A 20,537-nucleotide genomic window follows, 5' to 3' on the forward strand; every position below is an offset into this window, starting at 1 on the left:
ACTTTTACTGTTATTAAAGCTCATGTATTTACCCTTTTATTGTTTATTCTTTGTATTGATGCTGTTTTAACTCACTTTGCTGCAGTAATATCCATAAAACCATAAGACTAAAAGAATCTCATCTACATTATATCTGATATCTAAACCTCCATAAATCCTTTCAGAAAGCAGAAAAGAGTCTTCAAACCATCAGCTGTAAACTTAGTGTTTATATGAATATAAAACAAACAGGAAGCAGAGACATGACTGATAATAACAAGGTGTCATTTTATTGGATGTTACTCCCGTGCCATCAGTTTCTGCTTCTTCAGCTTCTTCTGTGAAACCTGCAGGAAACAAAACTCCATTAATAACTAATGAATAACATTATTAACCTTTTATCAACATTCAGAGAGTTGCTCAGTTATTTCAGTGGTTTGTTTTCATGATTTAATCCAAAGGTGTCCTAAGTGGTCATCACAGCAACATGAAACAACGATGATGACGATGATGAAGGTGGTAGACGTACCTTCTTCTTCTGGGCCACCTCCTCCTCTGGTTTGGGGACGATCTGTTCCTTCTCAGTGAGGATCATCTCGATGTGGCAGGGGGAGCTCATGTAGGGGTTGATGCGTCCGTGAGCACGGTATGTACGCCTCCTCATTTTAGGAGCCTTGTTCACCTGGATGTGCTCGATGACCAGAGAGTCCACGTCCAGACCCTGAAACATTAAGATAAGTCCACCTTAACTACAGCCTGAAACATTACGATCTGTTAATGTCCACCTTAACTAGACCCCGAAACATCAGGGTCTTTTTAAGTCCACCTTAAGCAAACCCTGAAACCACCGTACCTGTCAGACCTTAATGCAGATGTCTCAGTATAATTGTTTAATGTTGTTTAATATCGTCTGAACAGCATCAGAAACCAATTTTGTTTTTAATGAAAGACAAAAATTAATCTAGTTAAACTTCTGTGTTCTCTCAGGTAACCAGGGTAACAGGTAACCAGGGTTGTGGATGTCCTGGTCCTACTTTAAATGTGTTTCTCTCTAAACGAACCAGTCAGCTGATGTTCTCTCACTCTGAGCTCGGTTCTCTGAGGTTTCTTCCTGCTGCTCATGTGGGAATGTTGGTTCTCTTTAAATCAAATTATAGAGAACGGTCTAAGATTGTCAGCCTGGTTACTGCTCTGTGTGCACATTACTTTTTTTCTTTCTTTTTAAAGTGCTGTACAAATAGTCACAATTTAGATTTTAAGTCAGATATAGATTGAAATGACATCATGATCTCGACCTAAATCAAAGCTGGAGTCGAGGATCCAATAAAGCAACAGAGGTTTAAATAGCATCACACAGACTTTATTCTGTGGTGGAACATTTAAAGCTTTTAACCAGCGAACTGGAACCAGGCTATGAAATCCACTCAGGTGTTTCCTCCATGTACGATGATGATGAAGGAAAACATGCAGATTGATTTAGTGTTCTTCCAACAGATCGCTGGACTGTCAGCAGGTTACATTAATGATGGCACGCCTCGTCTATGAAGCTCTTACAAATATTTCTGAGGGATTGATAATCAAATTAAATTCAGGGATTTAAAAAATGAAGACACCTGATGAATAAAGTTATATTATTAGACATGAACAGATGTCACTAAACAGAGACAGCGAGTCAAGTTCTGTTTAAGAAGCTCTGCTGTAAAAAATAATGTCTAAAAACTGAATTAAGAAACATTCATATTATCCTCTAAATGCAGCTCATATATTAAACAGTGTAATATAAGCTGTGATTGACAGTGAAGTTCAGGTAGCTCAGATCTCATGTTTTTATTTTCATGGTTAATACAAAGGTGTCCTAAATGGTCATCACTGCTTCCTGTCCAATCACAGCTGTAACGTTAGAAAACAGAAGAAGAAGAAGCGGCTGTGAACGCACCTTCAGCTCAGCGTTGCTCTCGGCATTTTTCAGCATGTGCAGAAGGAACTCGGCGCTCTTCTTGGGCCAGCGACCCTGCGTCCAGCCGAACTGTTTGGCCTGAAAAAAAACACCAAAAAATAAAAGCATGAGCGGATCCGTCTGACACATTAACCTTTATTTTACTTTGTTAACCAGCTGCTCAGATTTATAGAGTTTAGTTTCATCATTCATCCAAAGGTGTCCTAAGATAGTCATCATCGCAGCTCCTCATCCAACCCCCCCCCCACCCCCCCTCTCCCGTCAGCCAATCAGGACTCACCTGAGCGCAGCGACCGACGCCGCCGTTGTAGCGACGGAACGGGACGCACTGATGCTTCACGATGACGTCACGCAGGTATTTGTTGGCCTTGCGGATGTGCATGCCTTTGATGGCCTGGGCTGTCTCACGGGTGTTCTGATGAAGAGGAGACAGAGGAGATGAAGGCTCAGGTGAGTTTAAACACAGGTGAGGCTCAACATGTTTAACTTGATGTTCTCACTTAGAGCTCTGTTCTCTGAGGTTACTTCCTGTTAGTTTCTCCTGCTGCTCATGTGGGAATGTTTGGTCTCTTTAAATTAAATTAAATTAAAGAGTTCAGTCTGACCTGCTGTGTGTTTAAAGTACCTGCAGACTTTTGTGATTTGGTGCTTTATAAATAAATTAGAGCAGAAACTGATCAGATTAATCACAGTAACAGAGGACCTGCTTTTCTGGTCATTACAGGTTAAACTAATCAATGAGATACTTTATATAAAGTGTTTCTGCCAACATGACTAAATATGTCTTAATATGAGTCGTCATTTCTACACTTTAGTTTCTACATGTTTAAAATGAACTGAGATTTTAGAGAAAAGTTTAGTCAGTATATTAACTCTCCAACAACAACGACTTTAAACTGTAGTAGTGAAGATAAAACGTCAGATAACAGTCCAGAGTGAGCATGCAGCCATCTGACTGCTCCAACATGTTTATCACACGTTTACAGTCATGAAGACAAAGTTTGGTACAAGATTAAAAGATTACAGTAAAAACTATTTGGTATGAAAAGGTCAAATGTATTATTTTCATTCCAGGTTCTGGATTAATAAATAAACTGTTTGTTAGATTAAATGTGATGAGCAGTTTCTACAGAGTGATACTAAGGCTTCAAATATCCAAACCTTAAACCTCACACATCATTTATAGCGACGTAAGACTCAACAGTACTAAATCTCTTCATTAGATGTTAAACTACAGACTGAAGAGCTGCTGATTTACTGTTCTGCTGCTGCTCATGTAAACCAGAACCAGAACCGCTCCAGTTCAAACAGGTTCAGTAAAACATGGAAAGCTTCTGAGATTATCTGAAGGCTCAATTTCAGCAAATGTCTTAAAGTCTCTTCTTGAAACTGAGTGAACATGAATCTGTTGGCAGCTGAAACCAGTTTAACAGATATAACATTAATGTTTCATATATAAGAAGCTTGTTTGTGATTCTGAGCTCACAGGTTAAAACACATTTACTGATATTTCCTACAAAGGTCTGAAAATGCTGTTTTGCTTTTAAAGCCAAACAGTTATTTTGAAATTCACCTTTTTCTCCAACGTGTTAACAGTTAATGTGAATGACAAATGTGCAAATTTAAGTCAGAACAAACACGTGAAGCAGCAGATATGATAACAGATTATATTACAGGTCTGACTCATTAAAGTTATTCACAGTAAAAATCTATATATTTATAAACCTTAAAAACTTCACCTGTAAACATGTTAATCTGAAGTGTTCTGAGTTTAAATGAATGAAAATGTGCAACTTAGTTCAATTTAACATTAAAGTAGTTACTAAACATCACAAACACACATTTTAACACTTATTAGACATCAGTATTTATTAATAAACACTATTTAATCAGGTTTTATTGAACTTACCTTGAAGTGAACCCGCAGGTTGGAGCCCCTCGACTTGCATGCTGCAGAATAATTAAACAATAAGCTTTAATAATAATATCAATCTAATATAAAACAGTTTAAATGTGTAACTTTAGAGGAAGCTCAGATTTTATTTATGTTATTTTCATGATTTAATCCAAAGGTGTCCTAAGTAGTCATCACAGCCGCCATTAAAATGACCCAAAATAACTAAATACATCACTTTACTCACATTTAGTCGGGTTCTCGGGGTCGAGAGAGTAGCGGACCATCTTCAGATATCTGTAACAACATTAATACATTAATATTAAATCATAAAAACATTAAAACACAGACTGACTCCTCATGACTGCTTAGCTTTAGCTCAGTTAGCTAGCTAGCCGTTGGAGGGTTTAACGAGTCTAAAGATAATAACAGTAAACTAATTTAACTTTATAAATGAGCAGAAACAGTTTGACATTAACATAATAAACAGAAATAAACGCTAAAGTTCATTTTTAGCTGTTTTTAGCTCAGTTTCTAACGTGAGGAAGAAGCCAACATGGCGGAGCGCTGATGTGACAAACCAGCGTTAACTCAAATATTAAAATAAAAACTTAAACATCGACTCAAAGTCAGACATTTAAACACCAGCCGCTTTGTTAGATGTTAGGTTATTAATCTGAAGTGTTTAAAACGCAGGATGATGAAGATTTAAAGCAGATTTAAGGCAGATTGTAGGTTCAGATGGAGGATGGAGCTCCTACCTCTGAGGCCGCGGAGGGAAGAGGAAGAGCCGGGGACACAGCGCTGCTTTTCCCGCTGATTTAAGGACGGACGCCCCCTGCTGGCCCGGAGGAGGCAGGGCAGCGGGGCGGGGAGAGGGGGGGAGGAGGGGGGGAGAGGGAGGGGTAGAGAGAGAGAGAGAGGGGGGGGGGGGTGCAGTGAGGCGGTTTGACCACCAGGGGACACATGTAATAATATGTAACACGCCATTTCTAGGATTAATAGAGAGATTATGGCTCAGTAATAATAAGTGTTGGTAAGATGATGAATTCATAAATCAGTTAAACTAGTTTTAAAAGCAGCATCAGGTTTGTTAAAATGTACATTTAGTATTTTTGTTGGTTTTATATCATTTGAAATGACATTTGCACCATTTTTTACCAAAAGTAAGACTGAATGCTCCTGAAAATGTCAAATGGTGTAACCACAAAAGAATGATAAATATTACATATTTTATCACCTACAGTGTATTTAAGTGGACTTATACTAATAATGACTTCATTTAAAAACATCAAATGAAAATAAATATTTTTGGTGTATTTCTATATTTACATTTCAAAGCGTTTTGTCAATATTGAGTATAATGACATATCCTAAAAACAAAAAACAAAAAAAAATACATTTTAATAAATGATGTAAAAGTTAGTAAAACATTTATATATTTATATACATATTGTATTGTATTTATTCCACAGTTTAGTTCACATTAACTTTTCTGTATATAATCATATGTTGAAATACTGGTTACACCACCTGGACACTGGGTCATCAAAATGTAAATGTTTCCTGATCTCCATGGTAACCAGAGTAAATGTAATATTTAGAACAATTGTATTCCATTACCTTTATTTAATATAAAGTTATAATGTAAGATCATGTGTTAACTAGTTGATATGGTGTTTTATTGAGAAATTTACTGTTTTTAAGCAAGTTGAATTATTTGTATGTTAACAAAAACTATATAAAAATAATATAAACTTCATAAATGTATATATATGATATATTTAGCAGAGCTGTTGTTTAGTGTAACAGACCATAAATATAAACAATGTAGATGTTTTATTTTAATCATTTTTGTTTCTTTGATTTAAAAAAAAAAACGTTTTACTTTTAATTAGTGTAACATATTCTATCATTAAAAAACTAAATGGATGCATGTAACATATTTAATTTTTAATTTCAATTATTTTATTTTCAATTTAATTACATCTATATGGTATTTATTTAGTTTTCCTTTTTCTTCTTATGACCAAGACGAGGAGGTTCTGGTTCTGTTTAAAGACGATCAGTGACCAATTATATTCAATAGAGAACTTTATTCATATCCAGCAGAACACACACACACACACTCACACACACTCACAGACACACACACACACACTCACAGACACTCACACACACACACTCTCACACTCACACACACTCACAGACACACACACACTCACAGACACACACACTCACACTCACAGACACACACACACACACTCACACTCAGACACACACACTCACACACACACACACACACACACACTCTCACACTCACAGACACACACACACACACTCACACTCACAGACACACACACTCACACACACTCTCACACACACACACTCACACACACACACTCACGCTCACACACACACACACACACACACACACACACACACACTCACGCTCACACACACACACACACACACTCACACACACACACACTCACAGACACACACACACACACACACACACACACACACACACACACACACCAGAATAAATAAAGAACACAGGACTCAGTGACTGGTACTAAAGCCAGTTATTGGTTTATTTGTATTTGGTTGTTTTTCATGTGAGATGTTGATCCAGCTACATATTTATATATTTATATTTATATTTATAAAAACACCTCCCGTGTGCACTCTCGGTGAGTCATGCACCACATTGCACTGTAAATAAAGTCAAAGCTAAGAAGAGTGGAGAGAGACACGCCTCCTCGTGTCAACATACAAAAATAAAGATATTATTATTATTTACATCAGAAAGAAAAAAAGCACGTTTTTTTTCCTTCTTTAAAAAAAAAGGTGAAAAATCGATCCGAGAGCACAGGAAGTGGAGAAAGAACCAAAAAACACACATCTGACAGCTTTTCCTTATTTCTTTTATATACAGTTAAAATCCAAGAAGCAGTGACGACTTCACAGGTGTGAGATGTGAAGCCGTCGCTGTTTCTAAGAAGATAAATATCTGAGATCAACCCTCACATACTGCTCAGGCTCTATTTTAACCCATTTAACCCATTTTAACATTTCATAGGATTAAAAACACTTTAAACGTCTCCTCGTGTGACCCAGAACTTACAAACGTGGAAATATTTCTTTTTTTAAGCAGTTTTTGATCCATATTTATTCCAAAACATTAAAAAAAAATCAGCATTTAAACATTTTAGTTGCATTCTTCACATTTAATGAATTAATAATGAATTGAAATCGTCATGTTTTGTGTAACATTGGACCAAAAAAAGGTGTAAAAACTGAAGAATGAAGTGTCTGAAAGCTGAATAACGACGATCAACCCGCTGATTAACGAGGTTTCTGTGAGTGATTTCATGGATTACGAGTAGAAACTAAAACTTTACACGTTTATCAAACGGCTGGAAACTCTGAACAGGAAGTGAGTTTCACCGCTTCAGATCCAGATCCAGTGCCGACTACGAGACTTCCCGTCCCTGCTTTAGTCTTTAGTCCCAGACTGTTGTCATGGTGATATGAGGATGAACCCATCATGTTGCCCCAACCAGCAGGTCCATGTGGGTCCATGTGGGTTAATGTTGGTACTGACTGGGCTCAAACTGGGCAGATTTCGCAGGTCCCACATGTGATCTCAGGTGGGCCGTACCAGTAAAAAAAAATGTATTAATGTATTAACATTCTGCACAATGTTCTACATATGAAGGTTTTAAATATGATCGCAACATGTTTTCATTGTTTTCTGCTCAGGTTGGAAAAAAACCTCTGAAGCAGAAAAACTGGAATCACTAATCCAGTGGGCCGGATTGGACCCTTTGGTGGGTTGGTTCTGGGCCGCGGGCCGTATGTTTGACACCCCTGCCATGTGGGCCATTTAATAACCTCCTGAAAGCTTTTGTTTGCCTTTTTAATCTTTAATAGTATGACTTCACCAAGATGATGTCATCCAGTTTTATACTGTAATGAGCTGTTTCTGCCACTAGGGGGCACAAACAGCCTGTAAATGAACGAGGACAACAGGTCAAAGTGAAGCAGAATGAAGCATAAAGTCCAGCAAACCCAAAATATAATATAAACGTCCCTGTATGAGGACGCAGAGTCTCAGGAGGTTAAGGTCCATTCTGATCCCACTTAGACCCCATATGGGCAAACATATGGAGTCTACATGGGTCTGACCCAGTTGGGCTCCACTAGAAACCAGTCAGAACCCACTTGAAGGCAAACACACGTAGGGTCACCATGGAAACTGAGGATAAACCCACTTGGGACTCATATTACAGCCCAGATTTAACCCTTATGGGCCCACATGGACCTGCTGGCTGCGACGGGACATCTGTTGTCATGGTGACGTGATGTCACTGCGTCTTCCCGTTCTGCATTAAAATGTATCTAATGAATTAATGATATGCTGCCTCGTCTTTCCTCTGCGCTCTCATTGGATGCTGCTCTGATTCGTCTCCATGGCGACCAAACCATGACCACATCCTGTTCCTGGCTACAGACTGAAGCCGGTCTGACGGTCGCAGCGCGCCGAAGATGAGCAGCTCTGCAGTCTGTAGTCTAGTCTGTAGTCTAGTCTGCAGTCTGTAGTCTAGTCTGCAGTCTAGTCTGTAGTCTAGTCTGTAGTCTGTAGTCTGTAGTCTAGTCTGTAGTCTAGTCTGTAGTCTAGTCTGTAGTCTAGTCTGCAGTCTGTAGTCTAGTCTGTAGTCTGTAGTCTGCAGTCTGCAGTCTGTAGTCTGTAGTCTAGTCTGTAGTCTAGTCTGTAGTCTGTAGTCTGTAGTTTGCACTGGACTGTGTGAAGTAGGCACAGAGAATATTTACAGGTGTGAATCAGAAACAGTCTTCAGTCCACCAGGTGTCCACCAGGTGGCGCTGTCCTCACTCAGTAGAAACGAGTCTCAGAAAACATTTTGCAAAATATTTCAGTCCAGTAAAAAATCTTCCTGATGTTCAGAGAGTTTGTTTGATCAGGTGAAACTTGGCAGGAATCTGACCCACGATGGAACAAGTTCATCAGTGTTAAAGACGACTCTGTTATCCTTCAGCTTTAAGACTCTGAACACGTTAAGATTTCATTCAAAAAACAACAAAAAAAGTGAATAAAACTTTGACGGTGAGATTTTTAAAACACTCTGAAGAACTTGTGAAGCGTCGCGGGTCAGAAGAGATGCAGAGCTACTGATGAACCGGCTGCTGGAGCTGGACTACCTGCAGGAGGAGAGAAGAGCTTTGTAAGTTGGATTTTGGGTCCGGGTTAAGTTCTCTTTAAATAAAGTTAATAATGAAAGTAGAGTTTCAGTTTGTAGTAGAAACGTACATGTGGAGCAGTGAGCCGTGCTGCAGCTCGGCCGAGGCAGCAGGCTGCAGGGTCACAGGTGGGGGGGGGGGGTGAGGAAGAGGAGGAGGAGGAGGAAGAGGAAGAGGAGGTGAGCCCGGCCGGTGGGAGGGAGTCCTGCCCCCCCCCCCCCCTTCACTTCAGACAGGGGCTGACCACGGTCGGCGTGGGCGGGTAAACCAGAGCCACGTTGACCCGCTCAGAGCCGTTCTTTGGACAGATGATCTCCGTCAGACCGTCGGGCCGAGGCTGGCTCAGAAGCTCCCCTGCAACACAGAGATCAGAGATCAGTTCATCTGTTCATCACTTCATCACTTCATCAGTTCATCAATCAATGAAACACAGAGATCAGTTCTTCAATCAGAGTCATTGATGAGTCCATTTACATTTTAGCAGCAGCAGAGTGGAGAGTAAAACATAGAAAGAATAAAGAATAATAAATAGTAAATACACAAGCAATAAAAACAATAGTAGTAAATAATAAAATAGGGTAAAATGATGTAGAGTTACATTGGAGTTTGATATTGTTCTACTGATACTACAGTTTTTTAAAATAGTTTTTGGATTAAAAACTTATATCAGATTTTTATACACAAACATGAAAACAAATCAGCAGAATGATCCTTTAAATTTGACCCAGATTTATTAAAAAATAATCTTCATCTTCACCATTCTTCATATTTATTAAACTCACGTCCGTTTACAGTCTGACTGAAGGATGAATCTATAGTTTATTAATAAAAAGCAGATTAAAGGGTCAGAGGTCAGGATGTGACCTGTGTGTGTGTGTGTGTGTGTTGTGGGAATACCAGCAGCACAGTGATCAGTGTAATGCCACAGAGAACCTGCAGGGGGCGCAAACTGCTCTGTTTTTACACCAGTAATACAGGTTGGCTGTGTGTCAACAGCGTGTGTGTGTGTGTGTGTGTGTGTGTGTGTGTGTGTGTGTGTATGTGTGTAGTAATGATGGATGACTGGAAACAGAGATCAGAGTGTTTCTTCACCCTGAGTTCAGTCTGTCAGGTTTCTCACTTTAATCTGCGTGTTTGTTTGTTTTAAACGTTTTATTTCACATTTATTATTATTTATCTTTCACTGTTTCCTGTCTTTAGTTGATTTATTGCTCTTTTGTTTTTCTTTTTTCTTTTGTCCCAGTAAACCTCACAAACTGCACTTTTTACTGTAAATAACTGTAATATCAGTAGTTAGATGAGCAATAACAATAATAAATTCATGTATCTGATCATTCAACATACTCTGGTACATGATGTTATTTTTTACTACTATTGTTTTTATATTATAACGTTTGTACTTACGTATTATTATTTATTACTTTTTTAATGTATTTATATCAGGGAGCATGTAGAAAATACATTAATATAAAAAGAAAAGACAGATAAGATGCTTTGTACCAGATTACAGCTAAATGATTATTATATTATTATAATATTATTATTATCTTTATTCTTTTTATTTTTACTGTTTACTTGCTGCAGTTATAATGTAAATTTCTCCAATGTGGGAATAAAGGAATATCTGATCTGATCTTAACAGTTTCTCTACAGCATTAAACTCTTGTGCTTGTTTTGTTCCACTTATTATTCTTTGTGATCATTTTAACATATGAACATAAACTCTGAGTATAAACAGTGAAGCAGCCTGAGAGTCGTCGCTGAGGGCAGAGAGACACACACACACACACACACACACACACACACACACACACACACACACACACACACACACACACACACACACACACACACACACAGAGACACACACAGACAGACACACACACACACACACACACACACACACACACACACAGAGACACACACACACAGACAGACACACACACACACACACACACACACACACACACACACACACACACACACACACACACACACACACACAGCTGTTACACTTCATGCAACCTTCACGAGTCAACGAACTTCTCACATCCAGACATTCAAACATGCTTCCTGAGTCAATGCAGAGAGAGCCAAGACACACACACACACACACACAGAGACACACACAGACAGACACACACACACACACACACACACACACACACACACACACACACACACACACACACACACACACACAGTGACCTATTTTCATCATCAAGTAAAGAAGTATGGACTTAATGCTGTTAGAAGTTAAGAAATCACTGAAGTACAAACACATGTAAGAATACTACAGACGAAGAAGAACGAAGTTATTTAAGTTTCAGATTCATAATAACTCAACATAAACAAAATGAAGATATAATAACTGGATCTAATGACGTAAAACCAACAAAATGAGCCTAAATAATCAGAATGGAAAATAAAAACGTTTTTCTGAATTTCTCACTTTTAGTTTCTGAATTTTGAGCATTTTTAGATATAAAAGCTTGTTTTTGGTCTTTTATGTTGTTTGATATCGTCTACTAACCACTGATAGTCTAGAAGGGAGGAAGGAAGGAAGGAAGGAAGGAAGGAAGGAAAGAAGGAAAGAAGGAAGAGTCAAAACAGACGGGGTGAATTTGACCCGGGAGGACGACAGGAAGCTTAAAGTCGACCCAGCAGACACTCTGAGGATCAGAGGAACAGTGAAAGGTAAACGATCATGTGTCCGTGTGACCTAAAAATACCTCGATAAGCTGCACCTGGAAGTGTGAGTGCAGCAGCGTCGATACAGCGCATGCATCACACACACACACACACACACACACACACACACACACACACACACACACCACTGCAGAGTCAACATGATCTCTGTTGTTTCTCTCAGCTCACTAATAAACTGCGTCATGTGTTTTAAAATCACATGAAGACTCAAGCAGCTGGAAACGCTCCAGAGTCTGAATGTTAACGTTCATAAGACTCCAGCTCTAGATTTATATTTATATTTATATTCTACTGGAGTATCGCTGCATGATTTCCAGTTAAAACCTCCTGATTTCTCGTCTCCTCGTCCTTTGTGCAGCGCCTCAGTTCAGCCTCTGTCTCAAACAGGAAGTGAGTTTAGTGACAGCTGCTGTAAGCGGCTCCTGGATTACATCACTTAATAAATAAACCTCTTTTTCAGGACATGAGGAGCTCAATAATATTCTGATCTGGGTTTATCTGCTGCAGACAGACTGACCTGCTTTCACTTCCCACATGTTAACCTGCTGCTGCTGCTGCTGCTGCTGCATCAGAGACAAAGAAGCTCATTTAAACCCTTTACTGCATTAAAAACTATGTAAAATACTCTATTACAAGTAAAAGTACTGCAGTATTATGAGTTATGTAGTATGCAGTATTACAGTAAAAGTACTGCAGTATTATAGTGATGTAGTATGCAGTATTACAGTAAAAGTACTGCAGTATTATAGTGATGTAGTATGCAGTATTACAGTAAAAGTACTGCAGTATTATGAGCGATGTAGTATGCAGTATTACAGTAAAAGTACTGCAGTATTATGAGTGATGTAGTATGCAGTATTACAGTAACAGTACTGCAGTATTATAGTGATGTAGTATGCAGTATTACAGTAACAGTACTGCAGTATTATAGTGATGTAGTATGCAGTATTACAGTAAAAGTACTGCAGTATTATGAGTGATGTAGTATGCAGTATTACAGTAAAAGTACTGCAGTATTATAGTGATGTAGTATGCAGTATTACAGTAAAGTACTGCAGTATTATAGTGATGTAGTATGCAGTATTACAGTAAAAGTACTGCAGTATTATAGTGATGTAGTATGCAGTATTACAGTAAAAGTACTACAGTATTATAGTGATGTAGTATGCAGTATTACAGTAAAAGTACTGCAGTATTATGAGCGATGTAGTATGCAGTATTACAGTAAAAGTACTGCAGTATTATAGTGATGTAGTATGTAGTATTACAGTAAAAGTACTGCAGTATTATAGTGATGTAGTATGCAGTATTACAGTAAAAGTACTGCAGTATTATAGTGATGTAGTATGCAGTATTACAGTAACAGTACTGCAGTATTATAGTGATGTAGTATGCAGTATTACAGTAAAGTACTGCAGTATTATGAGTGATGTAGTATGCAGTATTACAGTAAAAGTACTGCAGTATTATAGTGATGTAGTATGTAGTATTACAGTAACAGTACTGCAGTATTATAGTGATGTAGTATGCAGTATTACAGTAAAAGTAATGCAGTATTATAGTGATGTAGTATGCAGTATTACAGTAAAAGTACTGCAGTATTATAGTGATGTAGTATGTAGTATTACAGTAACAGTACTGCAGTATTATAGTGATGTAGTATGCAGTATTACAGTAACAGTACTGCAGTATTAAGGGTTTTAGGGTGAGCCTTTAAATCTCTGCGTGTTCTCAGATTAAAACATTTAATGAGCTCATGAATCTGACTCGTTACCAGGTTTTTATATTTTATTCGTTTCAGCGACTAAAAAATAAAATAACAGAGAAATAAATTAATTTCATCCTTTAAAACACAAAACTGTCCATAATGAGTCTGATGATTAAATAAAGCAGAGTGATGTTCTCTTCTGTTTTTAGCTCCACTATTCATATAAATATGTATTATTATTATTATTATTATTGTTATTATTATTATTATTATTATTATTATCATTATTATTATTATTATTATTATTATTATTATTGTTATTATTATTATTATTATTATTATTATTATTATTATTATTATTATTATCATTATTATTATTATTATTATTATTATTATTATTATTATTATTATTATTATTATTATTATTATTATTGTTATTATTATTATCATTATTATTATTATAGTGTCTGTATGTAAAGCAGAGTGAAGTCAGACGCTGCTCTCAGGGTTCGTCTCACTCTGTAATCGGAGCTTCAGGTTTGTTGCTGATGTAATGAAACACGCCCAGTTTAACCAGTTCAACCATTACAGCTCATTGATCTGTGCTGCTGTTTGTTCTGCTGGAGGGAAGCAGGATGCAGTCATCATCTTCCTCCTCCTCCTCATCATCATCATCCTCCTCCTCAACATCATCATCATCATCTTCCTCCTCCTCCTCATCATCATCATCCTCCTCCTCCTCCTCCTCCTCCTCCTCATCATCATCAGAGGCTTTTAATTAAGAACTTAATTATTTCATAGTATTTGTTTTTAACTGTACTATATAATATATAGTACATATATATATATATATATAATACTATTTTGTTTTTTAACTCTAATTTTTAATGAAGGCTTTTATTTTATTCTTTCTTATTTTACTTATTTATTCAATTATTCTTTTATCTATTTAATTATTTATTTTTTACTTATTTTATTCACATTTTTTAAACATTTTTTATTTCCTCTTACATTCATTGGTCTCAATTTGTCTTTTATCTGTTCTTTGTTTTTATTCCTTTTCTTCATGTCGTCACTTCTGTTTTATTATCAGCTGTGAAACACTTTAACATTAAACTGTATGAAAGCTTCTATATGAATTATGTTTGATTGATTGATTGATTGATTGATTGATTGATCGGTTTCTCAGCTCTGTGTTTTTTCAGGTCTGGAATCAGCTGACGGCTCAAACATCCGACTGTGTGTCCTGAATTAGGTCAAAGCCTAATAACTCCTCCTCCTCCTCCTCCTCTTCCTCCTCCTCCTCCTCCTCCTCCTCCTCCTCCTCCTCCTCCTCCTCCTCCTCCTCCTCCTCCTCCTCCTCCTCAGAGTCCAGCAGTAACAGAAACAGCTGACATCAAGGAGCAGGAATGTACACACCTCCTCCTCCTCCTCCTCTTCCTCCTCCTCCTCCTCCTCCTCCTCCTCCTCCTCCTCCTCCTCCTCCTCCTCCATCAGCAGGTAGACGAATCATCAGCTGCCATAAAAGGAAGCAGCCACTCACTTCTCTTTCCCGTCTCTCCAGGAAACTCCCGCCGGGATTTTGCATTTTTCTCTGTTTTTCTTGAGAAAGCAGTAGCAGGAGTCTGGCCGAGCGCTCATTCACAAACTGTTTCCAAACATCCAGATTTCACTTCCTGTTCTATTGTGAGCTTCCCGTCTGACCGGCGGAGGAGGAACTGAAGGAGTTTGAGGAATCTGAGCCGCAGCCAAGCCGACCAGCAGAGAACAAAGTGTACTACAGTGACTTCTGTGCTGCTCGCTGTCTCTTCACACCAATAATCTCAGTTTACAGGCTTTAAAACTCTGACTAATGAGTCCTAAACGGATCCACTCATCACAGACATCAGAGAACACTCTCAGATATCTGACCAATAAAATAATTCTGTCCAAAAACAGATAAAACAAAGATGAGATCCGTCACTGATGTTTGTTTTCACAGCAGATCTGATTCATGTTTTGTCAATAAAATGTCAGAAAGTAGAGAAAGATGACCCAAAGACGCCTTTAAATATCTTATTCTGTCCGATAAACAGCACAAAACTTAAATATTCTGTTTAAGTCACGTCTGCAAAAGAAAAGCAAAGAATTCTGTGTTTAATTCTGGTCCTCTGAAATGAGGCCAACGAGGAAGTAACTTAAAACTGCATTCTATCAAAAGGCCACCAGGGGGCGACCGTTTTGGTGTCAAAAGGACTTCCGTCTCTATACAAGTCAATGGAGAATTCACCAACTTCTCACTTGATTTCTAACCTCAGTAAACGTTTTCAAAATGTGTTTATGGTCTCAATCGCTAGTTTAAAGCCTTCTTCAATGCAGTATGATGTTCATTTGGGACATTTTGGCCTCCCTGATTTTATATGTGACGATAAAGCAGGGTATGCATTAGGGCGTGGCTACGTGGTGATTGACAGGTTGATTGGTTCACAGGTTCAGGAGGGCGCCTCATGCTCCTCCTGATGCCCATATAAGTAGAATCCCTGTTTTTATTTTTCCCAGCATGCACCTGAAATTTTCAAGATGGCGCTGCTCAGATCCGATACTATTGGCCTCCGAGCAGCAGTCCACAAACCAATGGGTGACGTCACGGATGTTATTTTATATACAGTCTATGGTAACAACACGTATAAACAACAGCAGCACATTTACGTGTTGTTTAACGTCTCATAATAAAGTTTCTCTTCATTCTTTACTTGCTGCTGATGTTCTGATCAGTAATTAATTAGGTTATAAAGGTTAGAGCATCTTATTAATCCACTGATCGCTGCAGCTCTCATTAAAACCAGCACCTCCTTGTTGTGTTTGGGTCTGATGTAACAGTGATTATAATGATGATGAAACACTGAAATAAATCAGCTGTTAGTTTCCTTTAATAAATCAACCAATAAACTGACTAATAGTAACGATGCTATTAACTCATCATTAATAATCAGAATCTTAACAGTTCATACATGTTTATAACACATAATGTGGTTATAATCAGATAGTAAGACATGTTTAAGTGTTTATTAACTTCTCCTATTAAGACATATTATATTATTAAAGCTGTTTCATTATTAGTTTATACAGCAGCAAACATTTATTATAACATTAATAAACATTTATATCTGCTGACAGCATTAAAGTGAGTTATAAACCATTTATTACTGTTTATAAACTGATTATTAATATAAATATCTGAACTTTTAGAGACTTCCTCTTTCTCTCTGCTGCAGTCACATTTAACATTTAGTGTTTAATTATTTAAAATAAAAAAGTGCAGCAGTCCAGAAGCTGCAACAGCAGAGATGACGCAGCACAGACTGATCCTCCGTGCTGAGGAAGAGGAGTCATGGTGATGATGATGATGATGATAACGAGGTCACTCTGAGCTCAGAACAAAAGATCATGTGTGAGCTCGGATCAGTGACGTCACAGCGAAGAGATTTACCAGAAAAACTAAATCTGATCCACCTCAGAGCGACGTTTCACCCACTGCTGCCTGCCGGGGATTAGGGGGGTGTTCAGGTGTGTGTGTGTGTGTGTGTGTGTGTGTGTGTGTGTGTGTGTGTGTGTGTGTGTTCAGGTGTGTGTGTGTGTGTGTGTGTGTAGGTGTGTGTGTGTGTGTGTGTGTGTGTGTGTTCAGGTGTGTGTGTGTGTGTGTGTGTGTGTGTGTGTGTACAGGTGTGTGTGTGTGTGTGTGTGTGTGTGTGTGTACAGGTGTGTGTGTGTGTGTGTGTGTGTGTGTGTGTGTGTGTGTGTGTGTACAGGTGTGTGTGTGTGTGTGTGTGTGTGTGTGTGTGTGTACAGGTGTGTGTGTGTGTGTGTGTGTGTGTACAGGTGTGTGTGTGTGTGTGTGTGTGTGTGTGTGTTCAGGTGTGTGTGTGTGTGTGTGTGTGTGTGTGTTCAGGTGTGTGTGTGTGTGTGTGTGTGTGTGTAGGTGTGTGTGTGTGTGTGTTCAGGTGTGTGTGTGTGTGTGTGTGTGTGTGTGTGTACAGGTGTGTGTGTGTGTGTGTGTGTGTGTACAGGTGTGTGTGTGTGTGTGTGTGTGTGTGTGTGTGTGTGTGTGTGTACAGGTGTGTGTGTGTGTGTGTGTGTGTGTACAGGTGTGTGTGTGTGTGTGTTCAGGTGTGTGTGTGTGTGTGTGTGTGTGTTCAGGTGTGTGTGTGTGTGTGTGTGTGTGTGTTCAGGTGTGTGTGTGTGTGTGTGTGTGTGTGTGTGTGTGTGTTCAGGTGTGTGTGTGTTCAGGTATGTGTGTGTGTGTGTTCAGGTGTGTGTGTGTGTGTATGTTCAGGTTTGTGTGTGTGTGTGTGTGTGTTCAGGTGTGTGTGTGTGTGTGTGTACAGGTGTGTGTGTACAGGTGTGTGTGTGTGTGTGTGTGTGTTCAGGTGTGTTAAAGATACATGAGCAGCAACTACTGATGCGATACGATTCATCCTCCGATCACGATGCAGTGAGATTAAACACGATTTGATTGACAGGTTAAGTTTTCTCTGTCTGATGACAGTAAATCAAACTTTTATAACTTTTATAACACCTGGCTCATAATGAAGGACGCTGAACATTAACAACGACAACGAGGAACAGTGCAGTATGATAACCTGTGACACTGTGAGATGTCTTTACATTATAAAAGACTCCTCTCACTACTTTGATCTACAGGTCAATAAACACACTGTGACCATTCAACCATTATATACCTGTGCTTTATATACTAGTGTAATATTCACAGCACTTTGTTTTTATTTACCTGTCTTTGTTTAGTTGTATAGTTTTATGAAGGGTTGTGATTGATTGTGTGTTTTGCCGAATGAATGAATGTCTAAACACCGCTGTGATGTCACTTAGCGATGTCACTGTATTTGAAGTACAGTAACAATAAAAGCATCTTATCTTATTTCATATCTTTATAAATACAGAAGCTACAACGTCTGTTACTGTCGTTGAATGAGTGAAGCTGTTAGAGATAAATAAAGCTGTAATACTGCAGCGAGTTATTGCCTGAGATGAACCTGGATATGAGGTCATGGGGGGGTTAGGGTTAGGGGGGGGGGGGTAGGTTTAGGGTTGGGGGGGGGGGGGGCGGACACGCCTCCTCGTTCACACCATGGCCGCCCTCTCAGGTGTAATGAGGTTCGTAGTGCTTCATGTTCACTTCACAGCAGCTGTTGTCTCTCTTATAAAACACAAAGAGTTCACTGCTGTTTGTGTTTAACTCAAAGCCTGAAACATCCAGTCAGATCTACTCTGACAGTAAACTGAACATCTGAGACAAAGACGTCTGTCCTGTAACTGATATCTGATGGTAATTATTAACTTACGGCTGCAACTAACAATCAGTTTTTGATTACTGATTAATCTGAGAATTGTTCCCTTGATTAATCAATCAAGCTTTTGGTCTTTAATGTCAAAAAACTGTAAAATATCTGTCACAGTCTCCTCGAGCTCTAATCTATGAATGAAATATATTCCACTCACTGCTGCTCCTCATGTCTTTTTAAGCAGATCTGATCATCTATTCATCATTTTAGTCATTTTTCAAACACAAATGAAAAAACATTGACTAGTTTCAGCTTCTCTGATGTTTGATCATTAACAGAATATTTGGGGTTTTGTACATTTAAAGGCTTCATCTTTAACTCTAGGAGGAACTAGACATCATTGTTTTACTATTTTATGGCTGAATTTCTGCAGGAATCAATCAGCAGATGCGTCGCTAATGTAAATATTGACTAGTTCCTACAGTAGCTTGGAGCCGCCGGTCTTCACACCAGCAGATGTGACATAAACATCCAGTCGAGCTCAGAAACAGGAGCTGCGTCGCCTCCAGCTGCTCTACAAATAGTCTCTGGGTTCAGGTTCCAGGAGGAGCGCCGCGGCTCAGAAACCGTTTGAGGAGTTTAAATGTGTCTGAAGGCCGAAGCTGAACGTGTGACAGCGTCCACGAACAGCTGCTGCAAGACAGACGGAGGATTAACGCCAAGAGTTTAAACAGCCGAGATCAAACACAGCACAGAGGTCACACAGCAGAAAAGACCAACACACACACACACACACACACACACACACACACACACACACACACACACACACACACACACACACACACACAGATCAGCTGATCTGTGTGTGTGTGTGTTGTTTTCACACAGCAGTAGATCTGATCCCTTTCTGAAGCCACCAGAGTTCATTTAACTCATTTACAACTTTAATCACCATGACAACGAGGATGAAACTAAATGAACAATAACGACTCTGATACTTTACTGCAGTAAAAGTACTAAAACAGTAATGTACAAATACTCCATTACAAGTAAAAGTACTGCAGTATTATGAGTGATGTAGTATGCAGTATTACAGTAATACTCCTTAAAACTACATTTCCCTTTAAAGAACTACAACTGCAGCAGTGTCAGTCTGTTTCTGTGTAAAGACTTCAACAACAAACATGTCTGAACTCGCTCTTCGTCTCCTCTGCAGAGACGAGACGCTCGCCTCCGAAACCTCAAACACTTATAGAATCCATATCCACCACTAAACACATAAATATATAATAAAGAACATTATTAGATGGTTTTTAGGAAAGTTTTCATCCTTTTCTAAACATAAGAAGTGAGTCAGTTCTGCTCCAGGACTGAGTTTATACTTATAAGCAGAGTTTCACACATTAAGAAGACTGTTTCCTGCTTCCTAATGTAACTTTATCTGTTTCCTCTCCTCACAGCGGAGGATCTACTCTGACTTCTTCTTCTCTGTTATTATCTCCTGATCAGCAGCTGCTCTGTCACAGTGCTGCTTCCTCAGGAATGTTTGGCCTACTTCCACCGCAGAGGAAACGCCACCGAAAATAACTGGGTTGGTCAGCGTTCGCCTGGCGGAGAGGAAACCTGCAGAGAAGACGAGGCTCTGCTCCGAGAGGCTGAACGTCACCGAGGTTACAGGAAGTTAAAGGACCAGTCTGTAGTTTATCCAGTTTATAAAGTATCTGATCAGCTTCTATTGAG

The 20,537-nt window shown here is 38.8% G+C and overlaps 2 protein-coding genes and 4 non-coding genes across 6 annotated transcripts in view; all 6 read right to left on the reverse strand.

Moving 5' to 3' along the window:
- Nucleotides 1-247: 247 nt before the first annotated feature.
- rpl17 (ribosomal protein L17) lies at nucleotides 248-4,647 on the reverse strand. The gene is made up of 7 exons (XM_062434922.1): nucleotides 4,592-4,647; nucleotides 4,078-4,127; nucleotides 3,846-3,886; nucleotides 2,217-2,351; nucleotides 1,916-2,014; nucleotides 509-700; nucleotides 248-326 (listed from the first exon to the last, which is right to left on the reverse strand). The coding sequence occupies exons 2-7, from the start codon at nucleotides 4,115-4,117 to the stop codon at nucleotides 279-281; spliced, it is 555 nt and encodes a 184-aa protein (XP_062290906.1). The 5' UTR covers nucleotides 4,118-4,127; nucleotides 4,592-4,647; the 3' UTR covers nucleotides 248-278.
- LOC133995817 (small nucleolar RNA SNORD58) lies at nucleotides 395-465 on the reverse strand. Its single transcript, XR_009927172.1, has one exon. It is a non-coding gene; the product is annotated as a small nucleolar RNA SNORD58 (small nucleolar RNA).
- Nucleotides 1,787-1,854, reverse strand: LOC133995816 (small nucleolar RNA SNORD58). The gene has a single exon (XR_009927171.1). It is a non-coding gene; the product is annotated as a small nucleolar RNA SNORD58 (small nucleolar RNA).
- LOC133995815 (small nucleolar RNA SNORD58) lies at nucleotides 2,092-2,160 on the reverse strand. The gene has a single exon (XR_009927170.1). It is a non-coding gene; the product is annotated as a small nucleolar RNA SNORD58 (small nucleolar RNA).
- On the reverse strand, nucleotides 3,964-4,033 carry LOC133995818 (small nucleolar RNA SNORD58). The gene has a single exon (XR_009927173.1). It is a non-coding gene; the product is annotated as a small nucleolar RNA SNORD58 (small nucleolar RNA).
- Nucleotides 4,648-9,310: 4,663 nt separating the features above from the next.
- mfhas1 (multifunctional ROCO family signaling regulator 1) overlaps nucleotides 9,311-20,537 on the reverse strand; it is a 33,306-nt gene continuing 22,079 nt past the window's right edge. The window contains exon 2 of the mRNA XM_062434314.1: nucleotides 9,311-9,449. Within this exon, the coding sequence (XP_062290298.1) occupies nucleotides 9,319-9,449 (131 nt within the window). The 3' untranslated portion in view covers nucleotides 9,311-9,318. The remainder of the gene's footprint in view (nucleotides 9,450-20,537) is intronic.

The sequence above is a fragment of the Scomber scombrus genome, chromosome 15, assembly GCF_963691925.1.
Source record: "Scomber scombrus chromosome 15, fScoSco1.1, whole genome shotgun sequence".
Lineage (NCBI taxonomy): Eukaryota > Metazoa > Chordata > Actinopteri > Scombriformes > Scombridae > Scomber > Scomber scombrus.